Source organism: Antedon bifida, chromosome 4, assembly GCF_963402885.1.
Source record: "Antedon bifida chromosome 4, ecAntBifi1.1, whole genome shotgun sequence".
NCBI lineage: Eukaryota > Metazoa > Echinodermata > Crinoidea > Comatulida > Antedonidae > Antedon > Antedon bifida.
The window spans coordinates 1335402-1353960 of record NC_136229.1 but is presented as its reverse complement, the minus strand read 5'-3'; the positions used below and the strand labels follow the sequence as shown (position 1 = coordinate 1353960).

At 34.7% G+C, this 18559-nt stretch overlaps 2 protein-coding genes across 2 annotated transcripts; both read left to right on the top strand.

Moving 5' to 3' along the window:
- Positions 1–2773: 2773 nt before the first annotated feature.
- LOC144841332 (uncharacterized) lies at positions 2774–12266 on the top strand. Its single transcript, XM_078697632.1, has 6 exons — positions 2774–2941; positions 3352–3463; positions 4031–5957; positions 9560–10367; positions 11033–11130; positions 11718–12266. Exons 3-6 carry the CDS (start codon positions 4134–4136, stop codon positions 12099–12101), a joined length of 3114 nt encoding a protein of 1037 aa, XP_078553758.1. The 5' UTR covers positions 2774–2941; positions 3352–3463; positions 4031–4133; the 3' UTR covers positions 12102–12266.
- A 2327-nt stretch (positions 12267–14593) lies between these two features.
- Positions 14594–18433, top strand: LOC144841195 (uncharacterized). Its single transcript, XM_078697440.1, has one exon. It carries the CDS (start codon positions 14826–14828, stop codon positions 16692–16694), a length of 1869 nt encoding a protein of 622 aa, XP_078553566.1. The 5' UTR covers positions 14594–14825; the 3' UTR covers positions 16695–18433.
- The last annotated feature ends 126 nt before the right edge of the window (positions 18434–18559 follow it).

Below are 18559 nucleotides of genomic sequence, written 5' to 3'. Positions count from 1 at the left end.
AAATGAGTCCTAAATAGATAATATTGATTACTTAGGATGTCTTGAATTCTGTAGTACTCATATTTAATTGAAATCTGGTCTATAATCAGTTATTAGCTGTATTAAAACAGGATCGGAATCTGCAGTTTTTAAAGTTTTGGAATTTCCCTGCCAATTAACACAACTGACTGGTTTTGTATTGTTCATTATACTCGATTTTTATTTGATTAATTTGTAATTTGCTGTAAATGTACCCCTACTTAATGTGTATACTACATCCATTGTTTATCTTCATGTCAAGTGTTTACATAATTAATATGCTGAATGCCTGTTGACCACTGCATAAGTGTGATGTGAAGAATAACACAGTCGGTGGCACGTGACTATTAGAAGGGACTTTCCCGTTTGTCTTGAGACTTCGCAAACCGGTATTCTGCTTGTTGATACAGTCAAATAGAAATCTTGATCATTTTAAGGAAAGTACTCGTTCAAATCAGATTAATGTGGTGTCACAAACGACGTGTCATTTTGAATTATTTTCATATATGAGATGGTAAGTAGGCGCGCCTATATAGGATTTGTTTTTTAACCATCTTTATTATTTTCGTAACTTGTCTTCAGTTAAGAGAACCACACTGGAATAACGTTTTATAGAGACATAATGGTATGTCGATACCGCAAGTTTTACTTTAGTTTTACATTACCATTGCAACTCTGCATCAGATATATGTTTGGACAGTCGTAAAGTGTGAGCAACATGGCTGGGTTTTAGGATTAGGTTAATGTTAGATTTAATGTTGTTGGCCCTTCCCATATATCATTGATCCTGTTTTAATTTTAATAGTTCGAATATAGTTCCTCAATTGAACTTGGAAATTTTCACAATCATGTGATCATCAGTGACAAGTTATACAAACATGTCATCATCATCATCATCATCACCATCATCATCATCATCATCACCATCATCGGCATCATCATCATTATACATCATCATTATACTGTACATCATCATCTTACATCATTAGATCATCATCTTCATTCATCATCATCATCACATATTAATAATTAATAATATTTATATTAATAATGCTTAAAATGAAAATAGAGTGACGTGTACAATCAATCAATCAATCAGACTTATATAGCGCCGGTATCCATAAAATAATGTTCAGGGGCGCTTGACAAAGTTAAACAGGATGCTTCTGAGTACAAGTGGGTTTTCAGTGGTATTTTGAAGGTATTGACGTTTTCTGATGTCTTTATATAATATATTGGCAGTTTATTCCACAAAATCATACTAAAATGACAAAACGATTGCACCCTGCCCTCCATCCATTGTTAGATATACCACCGTAAGTGAGTATGATTTGTTTCCTCTGTGTGTGCTTATTTGTCTAAGTTTTAAAACCGAGAGTTTACTTGACACAGACATAATAGGAAAAGCCACAAGGGAAAGTCCCGAAAATTTAATTTTCACGGTTGAATGATTCCTAGCATCAAAGTGTTTCTTTTAGATTTCCACCTTTTGTAATCATAAATATCTAACGGTATTTGATTGAAATATTGGATTATTGTGGGGAATTGTGGGCCACTGAGATGTAGTAGTAGCCTATTTTACCTGGGACTCGGTTTGGATGAGTGGGCATGCATTTGTCTCCTTTTCAATTCACATGATCTCTCACCAGGAAAATCTGTCTTTGTAATGACATTGCATTTTTTCTTTCAGTCTGAAATATCTACATACAAAATTCAAATAGCGTTTCTTCTTGTAAAGAAATAAACGTGTCAGAATTTTCACATATTTATATATATATATTTTATATAATAATTTTTGATAATCAAACCATGTCATCCAGTTTCTGACGACCCTGATCATTCTCAAACAAAAAAATTAATAACATGCCTCTATGTTTTTATTACTAAAACAAAATAGTGTGCATTATTTCATCAGCTGCTCGATTAGTTTGTTAGTTGTTAGTTTGTTCATGGAGGTATAGTTTGTTAGTTGAGTTTGTTAGTTAATTGGTCAGATGTTTTGCCCTACTCTGACGTAATTTGTACTTAATACTAAGTACATTGAGAATACTTTATATATTTATATATTTATTGAGAATACGCAAGTAATTCTCGGGTGGGACTCGATCCCACGACCTCAAGATCACTAGCTTGCGGGCAAAACATCTGACCAATTACTCAACACCCTGACGCAATGCTACTCCACAGTAGTTACAAACAATTACAATCCAGTGTGTTAGTTTGTTTTTCATGGAGGTATAGTTTGTTAGTTGTTATTTGTTAGTAGTTGTTAGTTTGTTAGTTAGTTATCTACTTTATTAGTTAGACATCTTGTCTGTTGATTTATAACTCCAAGTTTGAGTTTAGCATCTCTGTACATTTTGTTTGTTTACGTAATAATTTATTCACTTTTCCCCCCAAATCATTTGTAGAGATAAATATTAGATTGTATAATATAGTTTCAGCATGGAGTAAAGAATAGTGATCGTTTTTTAAGTGCCTCGACTTAGTCTATTATTATGATTATTTATCTAGATAATTCATCTAATCCATGGTCTATAATAGCATGGATACATTATTTATCCATGATTATACCATTATAATTCATGATTACTGTATAGGTTGTTCTAAAACATTTCAACAACGTCATGGAATAAGCTACCAGTAAGACACGATGACGTAATAGGCATGTATACTTTATTAAACCAATCAGATTTGGTACATACGCCATTTAAGGTCAAGTTACTAATCAGGACTGTAAGGTCATATTGAGAGGTTTTTGTTGAAACTTTCATGCGACAACCGATCTGTATGTGTCTATATGAATCATGATTTGAAGACAATTCTAAAATAACAGTGACGTGTACTTTGGCGTACTAAGGTAAAATATACAAACATCTGGAGCATTAGTAAATCGACAGGCTTTAGGCTTTCTCCGGAGAAGGTAAGTTATCTTCATGTTACAAGTAAAACCAGTGTCCTGAGCATAGCTTTAATAAGTTTATAAGGAAACGTTTAGAAGTGTGACCTCGAGCCTATTTAACCTGTTAGGCTTCATGGGAGCTGGAATGTAACTAAGCACATGATTGTTCCCACAGCGAAATGCCATGACGTTTGTCTGTAGTGTAACTAGAATACTTACTATACAATGGAGGTAAAAAATGTTACCTCCATGCTATTAACGTGGATTTTATACCTCCATGCTATTACATTATATCATATTACTGTATATAGTTTACAAGTCAACATTTTTATACAAATACACAAAAGTCAAAAGTCTTTCCTTATGCCATTTTTTCCTATTATTGCTGCTATCTTGGCGATTGATTGATTTTTTTTCTAATTCTACTCTAGTTCGTCTGTATTGTATTGTCTGCCGAAGATTACAAATCAAATATTTATATATACAACTCTCGATTCAAATCCGTAATGAAAATCTGATTAAGAATTAGGCCTATTGTTACAGGTAATTGTGTTTGCATACATAGATCAGTGAGGGCGACAAGTGTTTGTCTAAATGAATATTGGTTCCTTCATTTCCTTCTGTTATGTGTTACTATAGGCTACTAGTACTAAGCATGAGTTACTCACAAATATTATTTTTATTGCATAAGACTGAGTGGGTAGTTTGAGTTCATTCCCAAAATTACACATGCACGTGTGGTTGTATAGATAGGCAGTGAGGGCGACAAGTTTGTGTCTAAATGCATATTGGTTCCTTCATTTCCTTCTGTTATGTGTTACTATAGGCTACTAGTACTAAGCATGAGTTACTCACAAATATTATTTTTATTGCATAAGACTGAGTGGGTAGTTTGAGTTCACTCCAAAATTACACATGCACGGCAGATTTAATAGAAAACAAGTTTAGTCTGTGCTCACATCACATGACTCTCCTGCAGCAAATATCCTGGCCGATCTAACACATAAGCCTACACAAAGTGCAATATATTAATATTATACCCGACATAATTTATGCTGCAAAATAAAACCATATTCCGTGGTATGGTGACATATATATTTTTTCTTGTAGGGAGAAAATGCTACCAGAAGACGTCCGGGAAATCCTATCACAATCAATAATATCTTCCGTTCACATAGTGTAGTTTGGATAATATAATGAAGTGTGGAACGCCATGTCATCTGGCTGCAATAGCTGTCAAAATGTAGACGAAATCATTTGTAACATGGGTTCGCACCTGACGTGGGACGAACTGAAAGACATTCAGCAAGATATTTTGAGAAGGGAGGAAACAATCTTAAGTGTCAGACGTGTAGACTTTGATACACTCCCCACATATTTCATTTCAATCAAAAACTTGTACGGATATATCTTGTTTAAGTTACATAAAGTAAATGAGAGTATAGATATATTTAAAGAGGTACTGCAGAAAGACCCCGACAATCTGAACGCAGTTAGTAATCTGTTTACGATATATACGCGTCAAGGAAGAATTACAATTGCAAATGTCTACAAGAGAGACTTGCAGAGACTATGCAAAAACAAAGAAGACATCATTATTACGCGTGCATTTTGTGAGCGAGCGCACGCGGTGCGTCATTTTCAACAAGATTGTCGCGAATTTACGTACATGCCTTATTTATGCCAAGCATTGGAGTTTAGCAACAATATCACAATTCCCGAAAAGGGTGAATGGTTGTTTGATTATGGCTTAGCATTATTTAGAAAGGATTTCCAATTTCTGCTTGCTCGTGCTAGTTTGGAGGAAAAGGATCCAAATTTTAATGAGGCTATTGACACGTTCTATAAGGTTATCCAGGTGGAAGGAGGTTGTGAGGTATATAAAGCATTGTCGTGGGTTTTTATGGGGATTTTACTAAGACATGATGCGACGCGATCATTAGATCGTTGCTTTCCGAAAAATGCTGAAATTCACGGACTGAACTCCATTGACTGTATTGAAAAAGGTCTGGAAATATCGCCTGAAAATCAAATCGTTACTAGGAGAGTTGCATCTGAATTCTCGCGCGTTGGTCGCCATGAAGAAGCTGCGAAGCTATTCACTAAATCGCTCAGCCTAGAGAAATCGTGGTTTGCGTACCGGCACCAGGGACTAATGTATATACGCATGTATGAGGAGACGCATGATACAAACTTACTGACAAAAGCCGAAGGTAGTTTAAAGCAAGCTATTGAAAAGAAGGACGTACACGCCGATCACTCTGATCTTGGCTACGTGTATTTCTTAAAACGAGAATGGGACAATGCTCTTCAAGAATTTCTTCGTGCTAAATATAACCAGAATAATGACAACTTTGACACAACAGAAACTCACAGACGTTGGGCTGAATGTTTAAAAGCATGTGGAGAATACGAGAGTGCTACGTTACAGCAGGAACTTGCTGACGCTTTGACGACAGAGTTACGAAGTATGATTGATGAGATAGAAAAACGTGGCAAAAAACACGGAACAGATTGCAATGGCAATGAATGCAACCGCCATCATTCTCAATATAGACATGACGAACGAGAAGGATTTGTTAGTATTAAAACTGCACATGAAATCGCCTACAGACCACGAATATCCGGCGATCGGAAACCATTCCGTTACGATTTTTTTCTCAGTTTTTGTCACATAGACCACAAGTGGGCTAGTGCACTGTTGAAGAAACTCGAAAATGACTTTGACCTTATAGGATGCATACGGTATAGAGACTATGGGCTTGGTTATACAATAATTGAAAATATAATGACGTCAATTAAAGAAAGTCATAAAACAATTATTATTATGTCTCCTGACTCAATAAAAAGTCACTATTGTAACGAGGAAATCCGTCGAGCTTTAGACCAAAACGTTAAAAGGAAGTGCATCATTCCAATAATGCTACGAGAATGTGAGGTACCTGAAACATTAGAAACAATGCAAAGGATTGAGTGTGTCAGCGGTCAATTTCACAAGCATCATTGGCACAAATTAGCGGAAGATCTTAAATACCAGGCTTGATATGTTACGAAGCAGGACATTTAAAAGTAAACAAGGATATACCATGGAGGAAATACAGTAATACTGATGATTAATATCCTGATAGACCTGAATGAGTACATTCACCAGTCGGCGATGACTCGACAATTGTGACGTCACATGAAGTAATTCATGCATCGGCACACTTGCCAATACATATTAATAATAATGATCAATAGAAATAACCATAACATATGTCTATAAATGTGTTATGACGTCACTTGGTTTGAAACCAAACTATTCCTATGAAGACTTTAATTCTCGTAAACATTAGGACAATTACAAATTAATAGATGATTTGGAAGTTGGTTATGGTCTTTGTATACGAGGCGAGTTGGTTTAATTTGGAAGTTGGTTATGGTCTTTGTATACATTGGCGAGTTGGTTTAATTTCTTTACTACTGTATACAATAGGCCTACAGTATTCAATGTATGTACTATATTATTGTGTGTGAGCAGAAATAAAAACAAAAATAAAGAAATTTCACCTAATGTTTGAAACTTTGCATTTAAAAAATGTTTTACCTCTACCTCATGAAGTTTAGAGCCGCATTACTTTATTGTGCTATTTTAAAAAGAAATGTTCGTATTCTTTAACAAAGATGAAAAGATAATTCGATTTATTATACAAATTGTTAAAACAAGGCAATCTAACAACTAACTTGGTTTAAAACAATGAGAATAATGGTTACATATCAGCATTTTTAGTTTGTCAAAAAATAGATAATAAGTCCCTTCTTAAAAATCAGATCCCGGACGTGAAACTAACAATTGTTTTTATTTGGCATAATAAGAAGACCAACTTAAAACAAGACGCAATAAGAAGCTGAAAAACAACCAGTTTAAAGATCATGTCAAAATTATTATATTACTCTGTAGTAACTACATTACTGCAGTAACTACAGTACTGCAAATAGTACTTACTGCAATAAACAGTGTATGATTAACTAAAAACTTGCTAAATAATTGCATAAGCACGTTTTAACAGTAAAAAATGTATTTACTGCAGTAACTGCAATAAAAACATTTGTTTGGTCCATTACGTTATTGAATACAGTAATGGTAATGGTATTGTTGTGTTTGATTGTCCATACCAGTTAACAAATGCATTTCTATTGATACAGATCTTAGGCTAATTACTCGCCAAAAAAAAATAAACAAACATTTTGTTTCAGCTAATCATGTACTACTTTTTACAAAAACCTCATTACAATTTGTAAGAAGTTATTAAGGACGCATAATGAATGTACAATTTTAAATAAACATCAAAAGGTCGAACATAGTAAAAAACAAACACACACACACACCGGAGAACGTTATGAGAATATAGACCGTTGTTTATATTGTGATACAAATCTGCTATTTAACGAGTGTTCAGTTTCGAAAAGTTGGTAATTCTACCGAAACTATACCGTTTGTTGAATTACTCAAAACGTTACTATAATATTGACATTGAAGCATGAGTAGATACCTTTGCGTTTGATTATTGAAGCAAAAAAATGTTTTCAAAAAGTGATGAAAAAGAGCATGTTCATTATTCAATTGGTTAAAATGTACAGGGTTTTGCCCGGTGGGTGCCAAACAACTCCAAAAACGGTTCCTTTTTAACCAGTACAGTACAGTACTATGAATACAAAGTGCTGCCAGCTACCTGTTATCATGCTGAGACATAAATGCTGTGTCATTCATGGATTTCCTTAGCCATAATAAACAGATCAGACAACAAGGGTGTACTTTATTACACTTCATTAAGTTTAGATAAAAAATTGTCTGACGTTATTTCTAAACAGTGCGCGTTTCCAGGGTATTTAATATTTCTGATAAATAGTGTAACGTATGACTGTGCATGCAGGTTGCAATCCGCCTACTAGCATCCAAATATCCTAGCTTAGTCCCAATTACTTTATCAAAAAAGTATAAGCAATAAGTAAAGCCCTGTCTACACTATCAAACTAGTTTGACAAAAAAAAGTGTGATATGCCCAAAGAATGGTAGTGATATTCCTAAATATGGTAGTGATATGACATCATCATGTCCATATATGGGCACATCACATTTTTTGTCACATAAAGTTTGATAGTGTAGACGGAGCTTAAGTAGGCCTATACCATGAGCCTGGTTGTCATATTTGATAACCTCAATATGTACACGAGGATGTCATCCTGCATAACTATTGCATAATCATAGGCCAATGTTCACTGTTCATATTTGCATAATTTAAAGATGTATTGTCCCTTGAAACACAAAAAATGAGGGTCAAAATATTCTAAATTTAAATTGACCATATGAAAGTAATATTAAAGTTATTCACTTTAAGTTGAAAACAACAAGTTTACGTAATTAACAGGTAAATTAATTTGATTATATTCGTCTGGAAAATCGTCGCGAGCGAAAGTAAACAAAGATTTCAAACCGTGAGTATGCATTATGCATGATGCTAATTAGGATTGTTTACAACTCGTCACGGTTGAGAAGGTGTTCTCACACAGATCGCGAGGAAGTTTTATGATTATGCATACAGAGTAGCCAAACAAGCGCGTAACATTATGAGATATGTTTCGATTGAAAACTTTGACTGGAAGTCAAAGTTATTTTTTGAACAAAAAAACGTCTGTATTTCAGTTAAATGATTTTTTTTTCGACTAATTTTTGGTGAAAGTTAATAACTATTATGATACTTCAAAATGACCAACTTTTTTTCGAAATCTTTTTTTTTAAATTTTTTTGGAATTTGACAAAGGGACAATACATCGTTAAGCAAACAATGTGACCAATATTTATCACAACCTCATTATTGTGGCCTGTAGGTGACATACATACCGAAAGAGGAAATAAATGTCTATCCTATTGTAGGCCTATAGGGCACTTGATTGTTAATCAGACAGTATAGGGCTAAAGTGCAATACAACCGATGAAAGGAGATCTCTCTCATTATGCACCGTACTGCGTATTACTATCCCACCATCAAGTAACTTAGGACGAAACATAATTGACAAGTATATAGTATAAGTATAACACCTCATTTGGGAGAAACGAACGAAGAAAAATCCAATCCTTATTCAGGAGACACCCCTATTAAGGGGAAACTTGGTTGGGTCCCAAAGATGACCCCTTAAAATGTGATCTATTTAAATACTCATTCAGAATATTCACTGCATTTATATTCATGCATTATCCGTTGGTAAACATGCCCATCATGACGTAAATTTCAAACAAAACAGACATACAATTTCAGTCTCAATGAATACCTAGGCCCTTACAATGAATAATCGGGTTACAATGGTGAATACATCACGAGATTGATGGGTTGGCAGTATCGGAAAATCCACGAATCTGTTTCAGACGGAACGACTGACACATCGGTTATATATTTACCAAAAAAGAGAAGTTATTATTATATGTATTGAAAAATGTGTATACAGAATGATTCAACTCAACACGATTTGTAGCCCATATGTAATTTTGGATTATGGATTGATGGACCAGGACATTTGTGACAAACCAATCGAGGTGAATGGAGTTTAGTAATATTGTACATAGTTTTATAAGCGTAATACAACCGTGTCAACTACTGATATTTTAGCTGTACAATTTCCTTTCTCATACAAGCAAGCGTGACGTGCTTCACTGAAACATTAATTGTGTGGATACGGTATTTTACAAAGATGGCGTCACTTGATGATGTCGAGTTGGAATTTGGGCATTGTCAGATTTTAGATAAAGTTTCATTGGACCGGATTAAAAATGGAGTACGTGAAATGAGTCAAGATCACGAAGAGACTCTAGCAATTCATCGACAATCAAATACATACGGGCAACTAATTAGCAAGGTTAGTCCGGCAACTCATGTCAAACCAAACTACAAACACGATTTCTATGTAATATCATGTGAATCTGATCGAGATTGGGTCGTTGACAATCTTGTACCAAAGCTAGAATCTGAACATAAATTGAAAGGCTACTTAATTTGGAGAGATAGCAAATTCGGGGATTACAAACTAGACGCAAGGGCTGACGCAATGTTTAATAGTAGATATATTATAGTTATATTATCACCTAACTTTAAAGTGTCTTTTTGGATTAAGTATGAACTTAATTTTACTTTACATGATGCTATAGAACGTTTACCAGATTACAAAGTGTTACAAATAATGATCGAACAGTGTGAAGTTCCCAATGAACTGCAGCCCCTTAGTGAAACGTTGATAAGATGCAGTGATGGCGTCATGGATGAACGTGGTTGGAAGCGACTTACTGGATTGCTTGGCATTGCCAAATCGGATTTCACCGAAGCTGACAAATTGAAAGATAGCAACGATTATTTTAACCCTATAGAAACGTACAAACGGAGGGAAAGGTGCTTAGAGTTAACGGATGAACAAAGAGGTATACAATTAGAAATAAAAATTAGTGAAAACTACTAATCTAACATGCTGTGCTTAAGATGCTGAAACTGCTAATAAATTACTTGCTTAATCTGTTACAACTTATAGGCCTAATACTGTATGTCCTGAAATTGCTAAATGTATTCTGACACGCTGTAATGTATTGCTTAAGTTGTTACAACTTTTAATATGTGCTGAAACTGCTAATATATTATGACATGATGTAAAGTGTTGTTTAAGCTGCTGAAACTGAACTCAGAGAAAATAGTCTTTGCACATTAGCAATTATTCAACTCACCGTTGCATCTTACTGTGATTAAGCAAAATTAACAGCTTAAGCACAATCGCAATAAAGTCCAGCAGCAAAATGTAAGTAAGTGTACATCATGTAAGAATAGAGCAGCATTAAGCTAAGTAGTAAATTTCCTCCTATTTTTTAACACTGTCAATAGCAGTGACTACCGGCAAAAGGACCAATACTGCGCCTTGGTTCTCGGTGAACTGTATCTATGTTTACTCCACTGTTTCAATTCATCCTTTTTTTTGTATAAAAAACCGTATTTTAATGATTGAATGGATGGAATTCAGTATAGAAACGAATCAAATTTTCTCTCACTATTTCCGTATGAACCAGTAAAACCATGGAAGAATTATCTAATAATTTAGATTTTGAACCACCAGAGCCTATTCAAGACGAGCAAGGCACTGTTTATGAAAAGACGCTTCGAAAGGATGGATGGCAGTCATCATACGAAGATGAAATGGTAAGAAAGCGGTTTAATCTTTGCATTTTTGTTCTGACGACGACGCGGCCAGTATGTTGAAATAAAACTTTGTAGATTTCTGGGCATACGTATTGTAATAGACTGGTTATTTAGTCAGATCGAAATATTTTTTGTCAAAATGTCAAAATCAGCACGATATGAAAGTGAAACAAAACGGTAATACCGATGAATATTGCTGCAAATCAAATAGTAGGAAAACAGTACAGAATTAACTGAAACAAAAATTAGATGTCTAAAGCTCTGTCTACACTATCAAACTATTTTGACAAAAAAAGTGTGATGTGACCAAATAAAGTAGTGATATGCCCAAATATAGTAGTGATATGACATCCTCATGTCCATATATGGGCACATCACATTTTTAAACTAATCTGGCTCCTCTTTTTTTTAAAGAAAATGTAAAGCTTGCTAAGCCTGATATTATTCCAACAAAAACTGACTAAAGCCTCATTCACACTGTATTATTAATAATAACCACCTCAAACTTTTTTGTATATAAGCCTTTTTGGCATTAATGTACTTGAGTATCATGGTACATTTAGTGTTGTATCATTCAATTCTTTCAGGTACCGCCGCCTGCCGATGATGTTGACTTCAATCTTCAAATGTGCCGTCGAATTGCCGGAGATACACAACATTCCTTTTATACTAAACTCCCAGAAGAAGTCTGTCACCGTTTAATGACAAATCTTGACGTGGAAAGGGAAGGTAAAAATGGCCCACTTGATTGGAGAGCTTTAGCTGACGCAATGGGAATCAAAGCTGACACGATCGAAAAGATGAGAATTAATGTTAAAGACCCAACATTAAACCTGCTAATGTTATTAGACAAAACATACAAAACTCCTTACGAGTTTTGTAATATGTTAAATGAAAAACTGAGACAAGCAGAACTTCTTAGGGAAGCTGAATGGGTATCGCCGTACACATCAGGTGTCGTGCGAAGTTAAGTTACATTGTAATGTATAGTATACATCTTTAGTTACTTTAATACTGTTTATTAGTATAAATTCAATCAACAACTTTGAAAACTGCCACTAAGGGGTTATGGATTGGGAGTGATGGCTCGAAATCATTTGTAGTGGAAACGTCTTAAACACATCACCCAGTATAAGGTGTGTAGGGAGGGGGAGGGCGGTGTTACTGGCGTTTCGTGGGTAATGAAGTACAACATGATTGGAATTGTACTGGGAACAGTTACTACATTTAAACTATGTCCTGGGAGCAGTTAAGGTTTGTTGATTGTGGTGGGGATGGGGAGAGGAGAAAAAAGGCTGGAGCAGAGGTAATTCAGCTGTATCAAAATTAGATATGTTAATCAGTAGCCAATATGACACCTATTCATATAAACAATTTGCAAAGTGAACCATAGTATAGCTATGTATCATCCTCTTGGCCTATCATTGTGAAGGTAAAGTTGTTGAACATTGTACTGGGAAGGAATTTTTTTTTTAAATCACCCAAGTGTGAGGGGGTGATTGTAGAGGGGTGGAGGTCAAACTAAATTTGAAACCTGCCTGGGCGGGGATAATTGCTAGTGTAAGTTTGTGTGGACCTTATATACCAAGCGTGATATGTTACTAAGACATTTAAAAGTAAAAAGGATAACTGATGATTAATATCCTAATAAACCTGAATGCGTATATCATCAGTCGGTGATGACGCTCGACAATTGTGATGTCACATGAAGTAATTCATGCATCGGTACACTTGCTAATAAATATTAATAATAATGATCAATAGAAATAACCATAACATATATCTATAAATGTGTTATGATATCAGTTGAAACATAATGGTTACGTAGCACCATTTTTAGTTTGTCAAAAGATAGATAATAACTAATAAGTAAAGTCCCTCCTAAAAACAAACTTTCAAATCCCGGACGTGAAACTAACAATTGTTTTTATTTGGCATAATAAGAAGACCAACTTAAAACAAGACGCAATAAGAAGCTGAAAAACAAACTATCAACAGTTTAACGATCATGTCAAAAATAGTCTGACGTTATTTCTAAACAGTGCGTTTCCAGGGTATAAGTTGTGTAAAGTATAACTGAGAATGCTGGTTGCATGGGCACATCACATTTTTGTCACATAAAGTTTGATAGTGTAGACAGAGCTTTACTTTACTATCCCACCATCAAGTAACTTAGGACGAAACATAGTTGGCAAGTTGGGACACCTCTTTCAAAGGAACACCTTCCTGAAACGAACTAAGGAAAATCCAATACCTATTCTGGAGACACCCCTATTAAAGGACAAGAACCATATTTTAACAGCGTATGTGATGACGCCATGGAATCACTCAACCATATCACACTCAAAACGTTCCTGTGGTGTGACACGCGACGGGTCATGTCGGTGTGTGTAGATGATTCTGCAGCCTATTGATATGCCTACTCGGTTGCCGTATGCCTAGCCTCCTAGGCCTAGGCTAGGCACACTACTAGCTAGGTATCGAGTCGGTCTGATTATTTTGGCCGCCGGTTGATTTCTATAAACATCATCGTCTTTATTATTTAATATTCACCAACAATCGCAGCGCGATCGTATTAAAAAAAATCGATATGGTTGAATGATTCCAGGGCATCATGCGTCATGTTTTTGGCCAAGCGCGAAAATGTCTAGTTAAACACATTTTTTAAAATCAATCGTAAAAAATATAAATTTTGAAATGTTTTATTGTTTCTTTTGTATATCTGGATAATGAAGTGTTTCTTCAAACTACCAGACTAAACATTTTGGCAAATGTAAGCCTAATACAGGTCAAATCAGCAATTGAAGTGACGGTACCTATCTATTCTATGTTAACAACAGTGAAAACTCATGAGGTAGATTTTGCTATACACTTGTGACGTCACATCAATTTGCGGCGACGGCTGTACGGTGAGCGCGTACGGCGATATCGTAAATATCGCGATTATTCTGAAATCATATGTACATCCTTAATAAGTTGTTAAAATATGGTTCTCGGTAAAGTTGTCCTTTAAGGAGAAACTTGGTTGGGTCCCAAAGATCTATTTCAATACACATTCAGAATATTCACTGCATTAATTATATGCATCATTAACCGTTTGGTCTTGGTAACCAAATCGTCACGCATGCCCATCATGACGTAAATTTCAAACAAAACAGAAATCCCATTTCCACAAAACTATGTCTCAATATAAAATAAATACCTACACAATGAATAATCAAGTTACCAACAACGATGAATACATCACGAGTTTGATGGGTTGGAAGGAAGAAAAGGTTAGGTAAACTATTTATATCAGTGTCGGAAAAACCAGGTTTGTTTCAGACGGAACGACTGACTCATCGGTGTATAGGCCTATTTACCGAACAAGCATGAGTTATTGAGTAAAATTGAAAAGAGATGTTAGTATTAGTAAAATGTGTCTACTTTGTAGTCCATATGTTATTGTGGATTATGGGTGGATGGACCAGGCCACAATCGACAAACAAATCGAGGTGAATGGATTCAGAAATACATAGTTTATATATAAGCGTAATACATCCGTGTCAACTACCGATATTTTAGCTGTACAATTTCCTTTGAATCGGATGTGTATATACAACTCCATGAATGACATTAAAGAAGTGTATCCATACTGATACAAGCAGACGTGATGTGCTTCACCGAAATATTAATTGTGTTGATATTTTACAAAGATGGCGTCACTTGATGATGTCGAGTGTGAATTCGGGCATTTTAAAATTTTAGATAAAGATGTTCCATTGGACCGGATTAAAAACGATATTGAGACAAGATCAGTGTATAACAAGTTAGAAAAACTAAAGGAACGTTGTAAACTTAGACCACTGTACTATCAGACTATGAAAACTATGTATGCAGCTATTTTATTTAAAGCAGCTAAAGACTCCGAAACAAAACAAGAAAGTGAAACGTATTTACTACAAGTACTAAAAGATGATGAAGAAAATATTACAGCATTGGCGGATATTACATATTATTATGAACATACACTCGACCACATCAAAGCTAAAGACTATAGTAGGAAGTTGAAGAAAATTATGAATGACAAATGTGATTTGGCGCTGGCGAGGGCCTACTGCGATAAAGCCCATATCATACGTCATTTTGAACAGGATAAGCGCCAATTCACCTATTTTGAATTTCTAGAAAAGGCGAAATATCACATTGGAAAGGTAAAACGGAATGAAGATTCCGACATAGAAATAGAACGAGGGGAGATTATGTTTGATTATAGTTTGGGGTTGTATCGCCAATATGCTCAGAAAACTGAATTTGCTATTTTGGATGATACTGAAATACAGCATTCAAATGAATTACTCGGTGAAACTATAAATAGTTTCCTTGATGTTATAGATATTCCTAAATCTCCGAAAGACTGTAAAGCACTATCGTATATTTTCATTGCTATACTATTGCGGCTTAAGACATCATTTGATGACAAAATAGGAGAAAGTACTCCATACTTAGAGTACTGCAAGCGGTTCGCGGACCTTAACTTGGATCCATGTGGATGTCTAGCCAAGGGTCTCTCAATAGATAAGACGGATGCTAATGTTCTCCGACGCGTTGCATCAGAGTACATTCACCTGGACAATTTGGAAGAAGCCGAAAAGTTGTTCGAAGAATCACTTAAAGAGGAAGAATCGTGGTTTGGGCATAGACATATGGGTAGGCTTTACTTAAAAATGTACGAAGGTTCTGAAGATGTGAAACACTTGTTATCTGCCAAAGATTCTTTTAAACAAGCGTATACATTAAAAACTACACACGCTGATTACTCTGATCACGGCTACGTTTGTTTACTACAAGCAAAAGAAATACTTTCAAAGAATCCTAGAGATTCAGAAGCAGCTAAAAAATTGCTTGGCATGGCCAAATTGGATTTCGCCGAAGCTGTCAAATTGACGGATAGTGACGATTATTTTAACCCTATAGAAACGTACAAACGGTGGGAAAGATGCTTAAAGTTAACGGATGAAGATGGAGGTATACAATTATTACGTAGAATGAGTGAAGATCACGGAGATACTCTAGCAAGTCATCGACAATCAAATAGGCCTACATACAGGCAGCTAATTAGCGAAGTTAGTCAAACTACTCATGAATCGCCAACCTACAAACATGATTTCTATGTAATATCATGTGAATATGATCAAAAGTGGGTCATTGAAAATCTTATACCAAAGCTAGAATCTGAACATAATTTGAAAGGTTACTTACATTGGAGAGATAGAGAAGTCGGGAAATACAATGTATACGCAAGGGTTGATGCAATGTTTAATAGTAGATATATTATAGTTATCTTATCACCTAATTTTAAAGTATCTTCTTGGATTAAGTATGAACTTAGTTTTGCTTTACATGATGCTATAGACCGTTTACCAAATTACAAAGTGTTACAAATAATGATCGAACAGTGTGAAGTTCCCAATGAACTGCAGCCCTTTAGTGAAAGGTTGATAAGATGTAATGATGGCGTCATAGATTGGCAGCGACTTTACGACTTTGTAACAACTCAAATTAGCCAATTAAAAACATCGTAACGAATTAGAAATGTAATGTTGTTTATTATTGGTTGATGAAAATACTTGATCAAAAAATTGATAATCAAACGACCTCTGTTTATCTGTCGACTCTTTATTCCTCAGTAAAAATATTAAATGTGGCCATTCATAATTTGGTCACGTGTCCATGTGATTGTGCACTTCTTAATGATCTCTAAGTGTGATGTGCCCAAATATGGTAGTGATATGCTTAAATATGGTAGTGGTATGACATCATCATATCCATATATGGCAACAGTACATTTTTTTGTCATATAAAGTTTGATAGTGTAAACAGAGCTTAAGATTTATTCATATATTTATATACATTTATTTCACTGCCATGACTGGTTTTAGGTTAGAAATGTGTACATTTTGTGCTATTTTCGTATGATAATCAATCAACTAGATAGAATTTAAATTTGAAATATTTTGTTCAAACCAAACTGTATTTACATATACAGGCATGATTGAGAGATATTATATAAATTACATCGGATAGGCTAATGCTGAAAAATACTTGCACACTCAAATTTTGAAAAACACAAACTACAAATTAAAATAATTATTATGGTTAGTTAAAAGACAAACATTCAATCTCACTACTGTAAAACAATTATAAAATCTCCCTTCATTTATTTCATAATTCATTAACTTTTTTCTTCATAAATACACATTATTACCATAGTTAAAATCATGACTTAAAATACAAGGTGGATGAGAATGTTTTTTCTATTCACGACTCACTAGCAAAGTTTTGAATGAGAGAACAATTGAATAAAGCAAAGACAGCCGTATACACATGATCATCTTATATTGTTCACTAACATGTTTGTGTTTTTCATGCTATTCTGAGAATTGTGAAATAGAAGCTAAAATAAATTGAGGGATTGAAAAAAATTAACCAATCAGGAGGTACCTGATCCTAATGGTCTGAGGGTAGAGTACCTGCTAAGTGTCCTTTAGTATTTATAATATTTATTAATTTAACTACTTATTAAATGTAAATAAGATATTATTAAGCAATGCATACGTCAACTGAAACCAGTCAATGATGACCTGATGAAATCAGTAGTGAGGACGAGTAATGCTTGGTTCCCACTAGAGACGCAGCACACAGGGACGTAATGATATGTAAGTGAGTTGACAAATCCCAAGCGATGGATTATTTAAACTGTCGCTTGTCATTGGTCAATAAGCTTGTCTTTGCGGTGCGTCCTAGTGGGAACCAAGCTTTAGCGAGTCAAGTTACAAGTAATTGCTTTACTGTGTTTAGTACAGGACTGCAATTCATTAGCAAAAGCAGGGCTAAACTCAGTTGGATGGAATTGCATTTTCTTGTCCTACTTTTAGCTACAAATGTAATCTAACAGAAAGAAGTACGAACAAGTATAGATTCTCTGCTTTTGTATATTAATTTAAAACAATTAAAAATCATTTCTTTTTCTTTTTAGAAAAAAAAGTTACTCTCTTTATGGTCATTTTCCTGTTTAGTGTACATCATTTTTTTTTTACGTTAAAAATGATAAATTGAATGCAGTGCAAATAAATTTTATATTGAACTAAGAATATAAAAAAGACCTGTAGTCATTATTTGGAGAAGAGGAGTTTTGATTAGTATTTTGCCATGATAAATCTAGATTGTATTCAAGCTCTTATAACACCTCTTTTACACTGCCTAGCTTAGAACAAACCTGTGTCGTGTTCGGATAATTTCACACACATTCATTAACCTGGGAATGACACAGGTTTCGTATATTTACACTGCAAAATACCAACCCGTGTAAATGTTCTGGAGAATGAAGAAACACCCTAGTAACCGTTCATTATACCTGCTACTTAATAATACAAAAAAACTATGCGGG

Coding starts and splice junctions, on each gene's coding strand:
- LOC144841332 (XM_078697632.1), top strand. CDS start 4,134: ATGTCATCTGGCTGCAATAGCTGTCAAAATGTAGACGAAATCATTTGT. Junction 10,368..11,032: donor GTTAACGGATGAACAAAGAG/GTATACAATTAG, acceptor CTAATAATTTAG/ATTTTGAACCACCAGAGCCT. Junction 11,131..11,717: donor CATCATACGAAGATGAAATG/GTAAGAAAGCGG, acceptor CAATTCTTTCAG/GTACCGCCGCCTGCCGATGA.
- LOC144841195 (XM_078697440.1), top strand. CDS start 14,826: ATGGCGTCACTTGATGATGTCGAGTGTGAATTCGGGCATTTTAAAATT.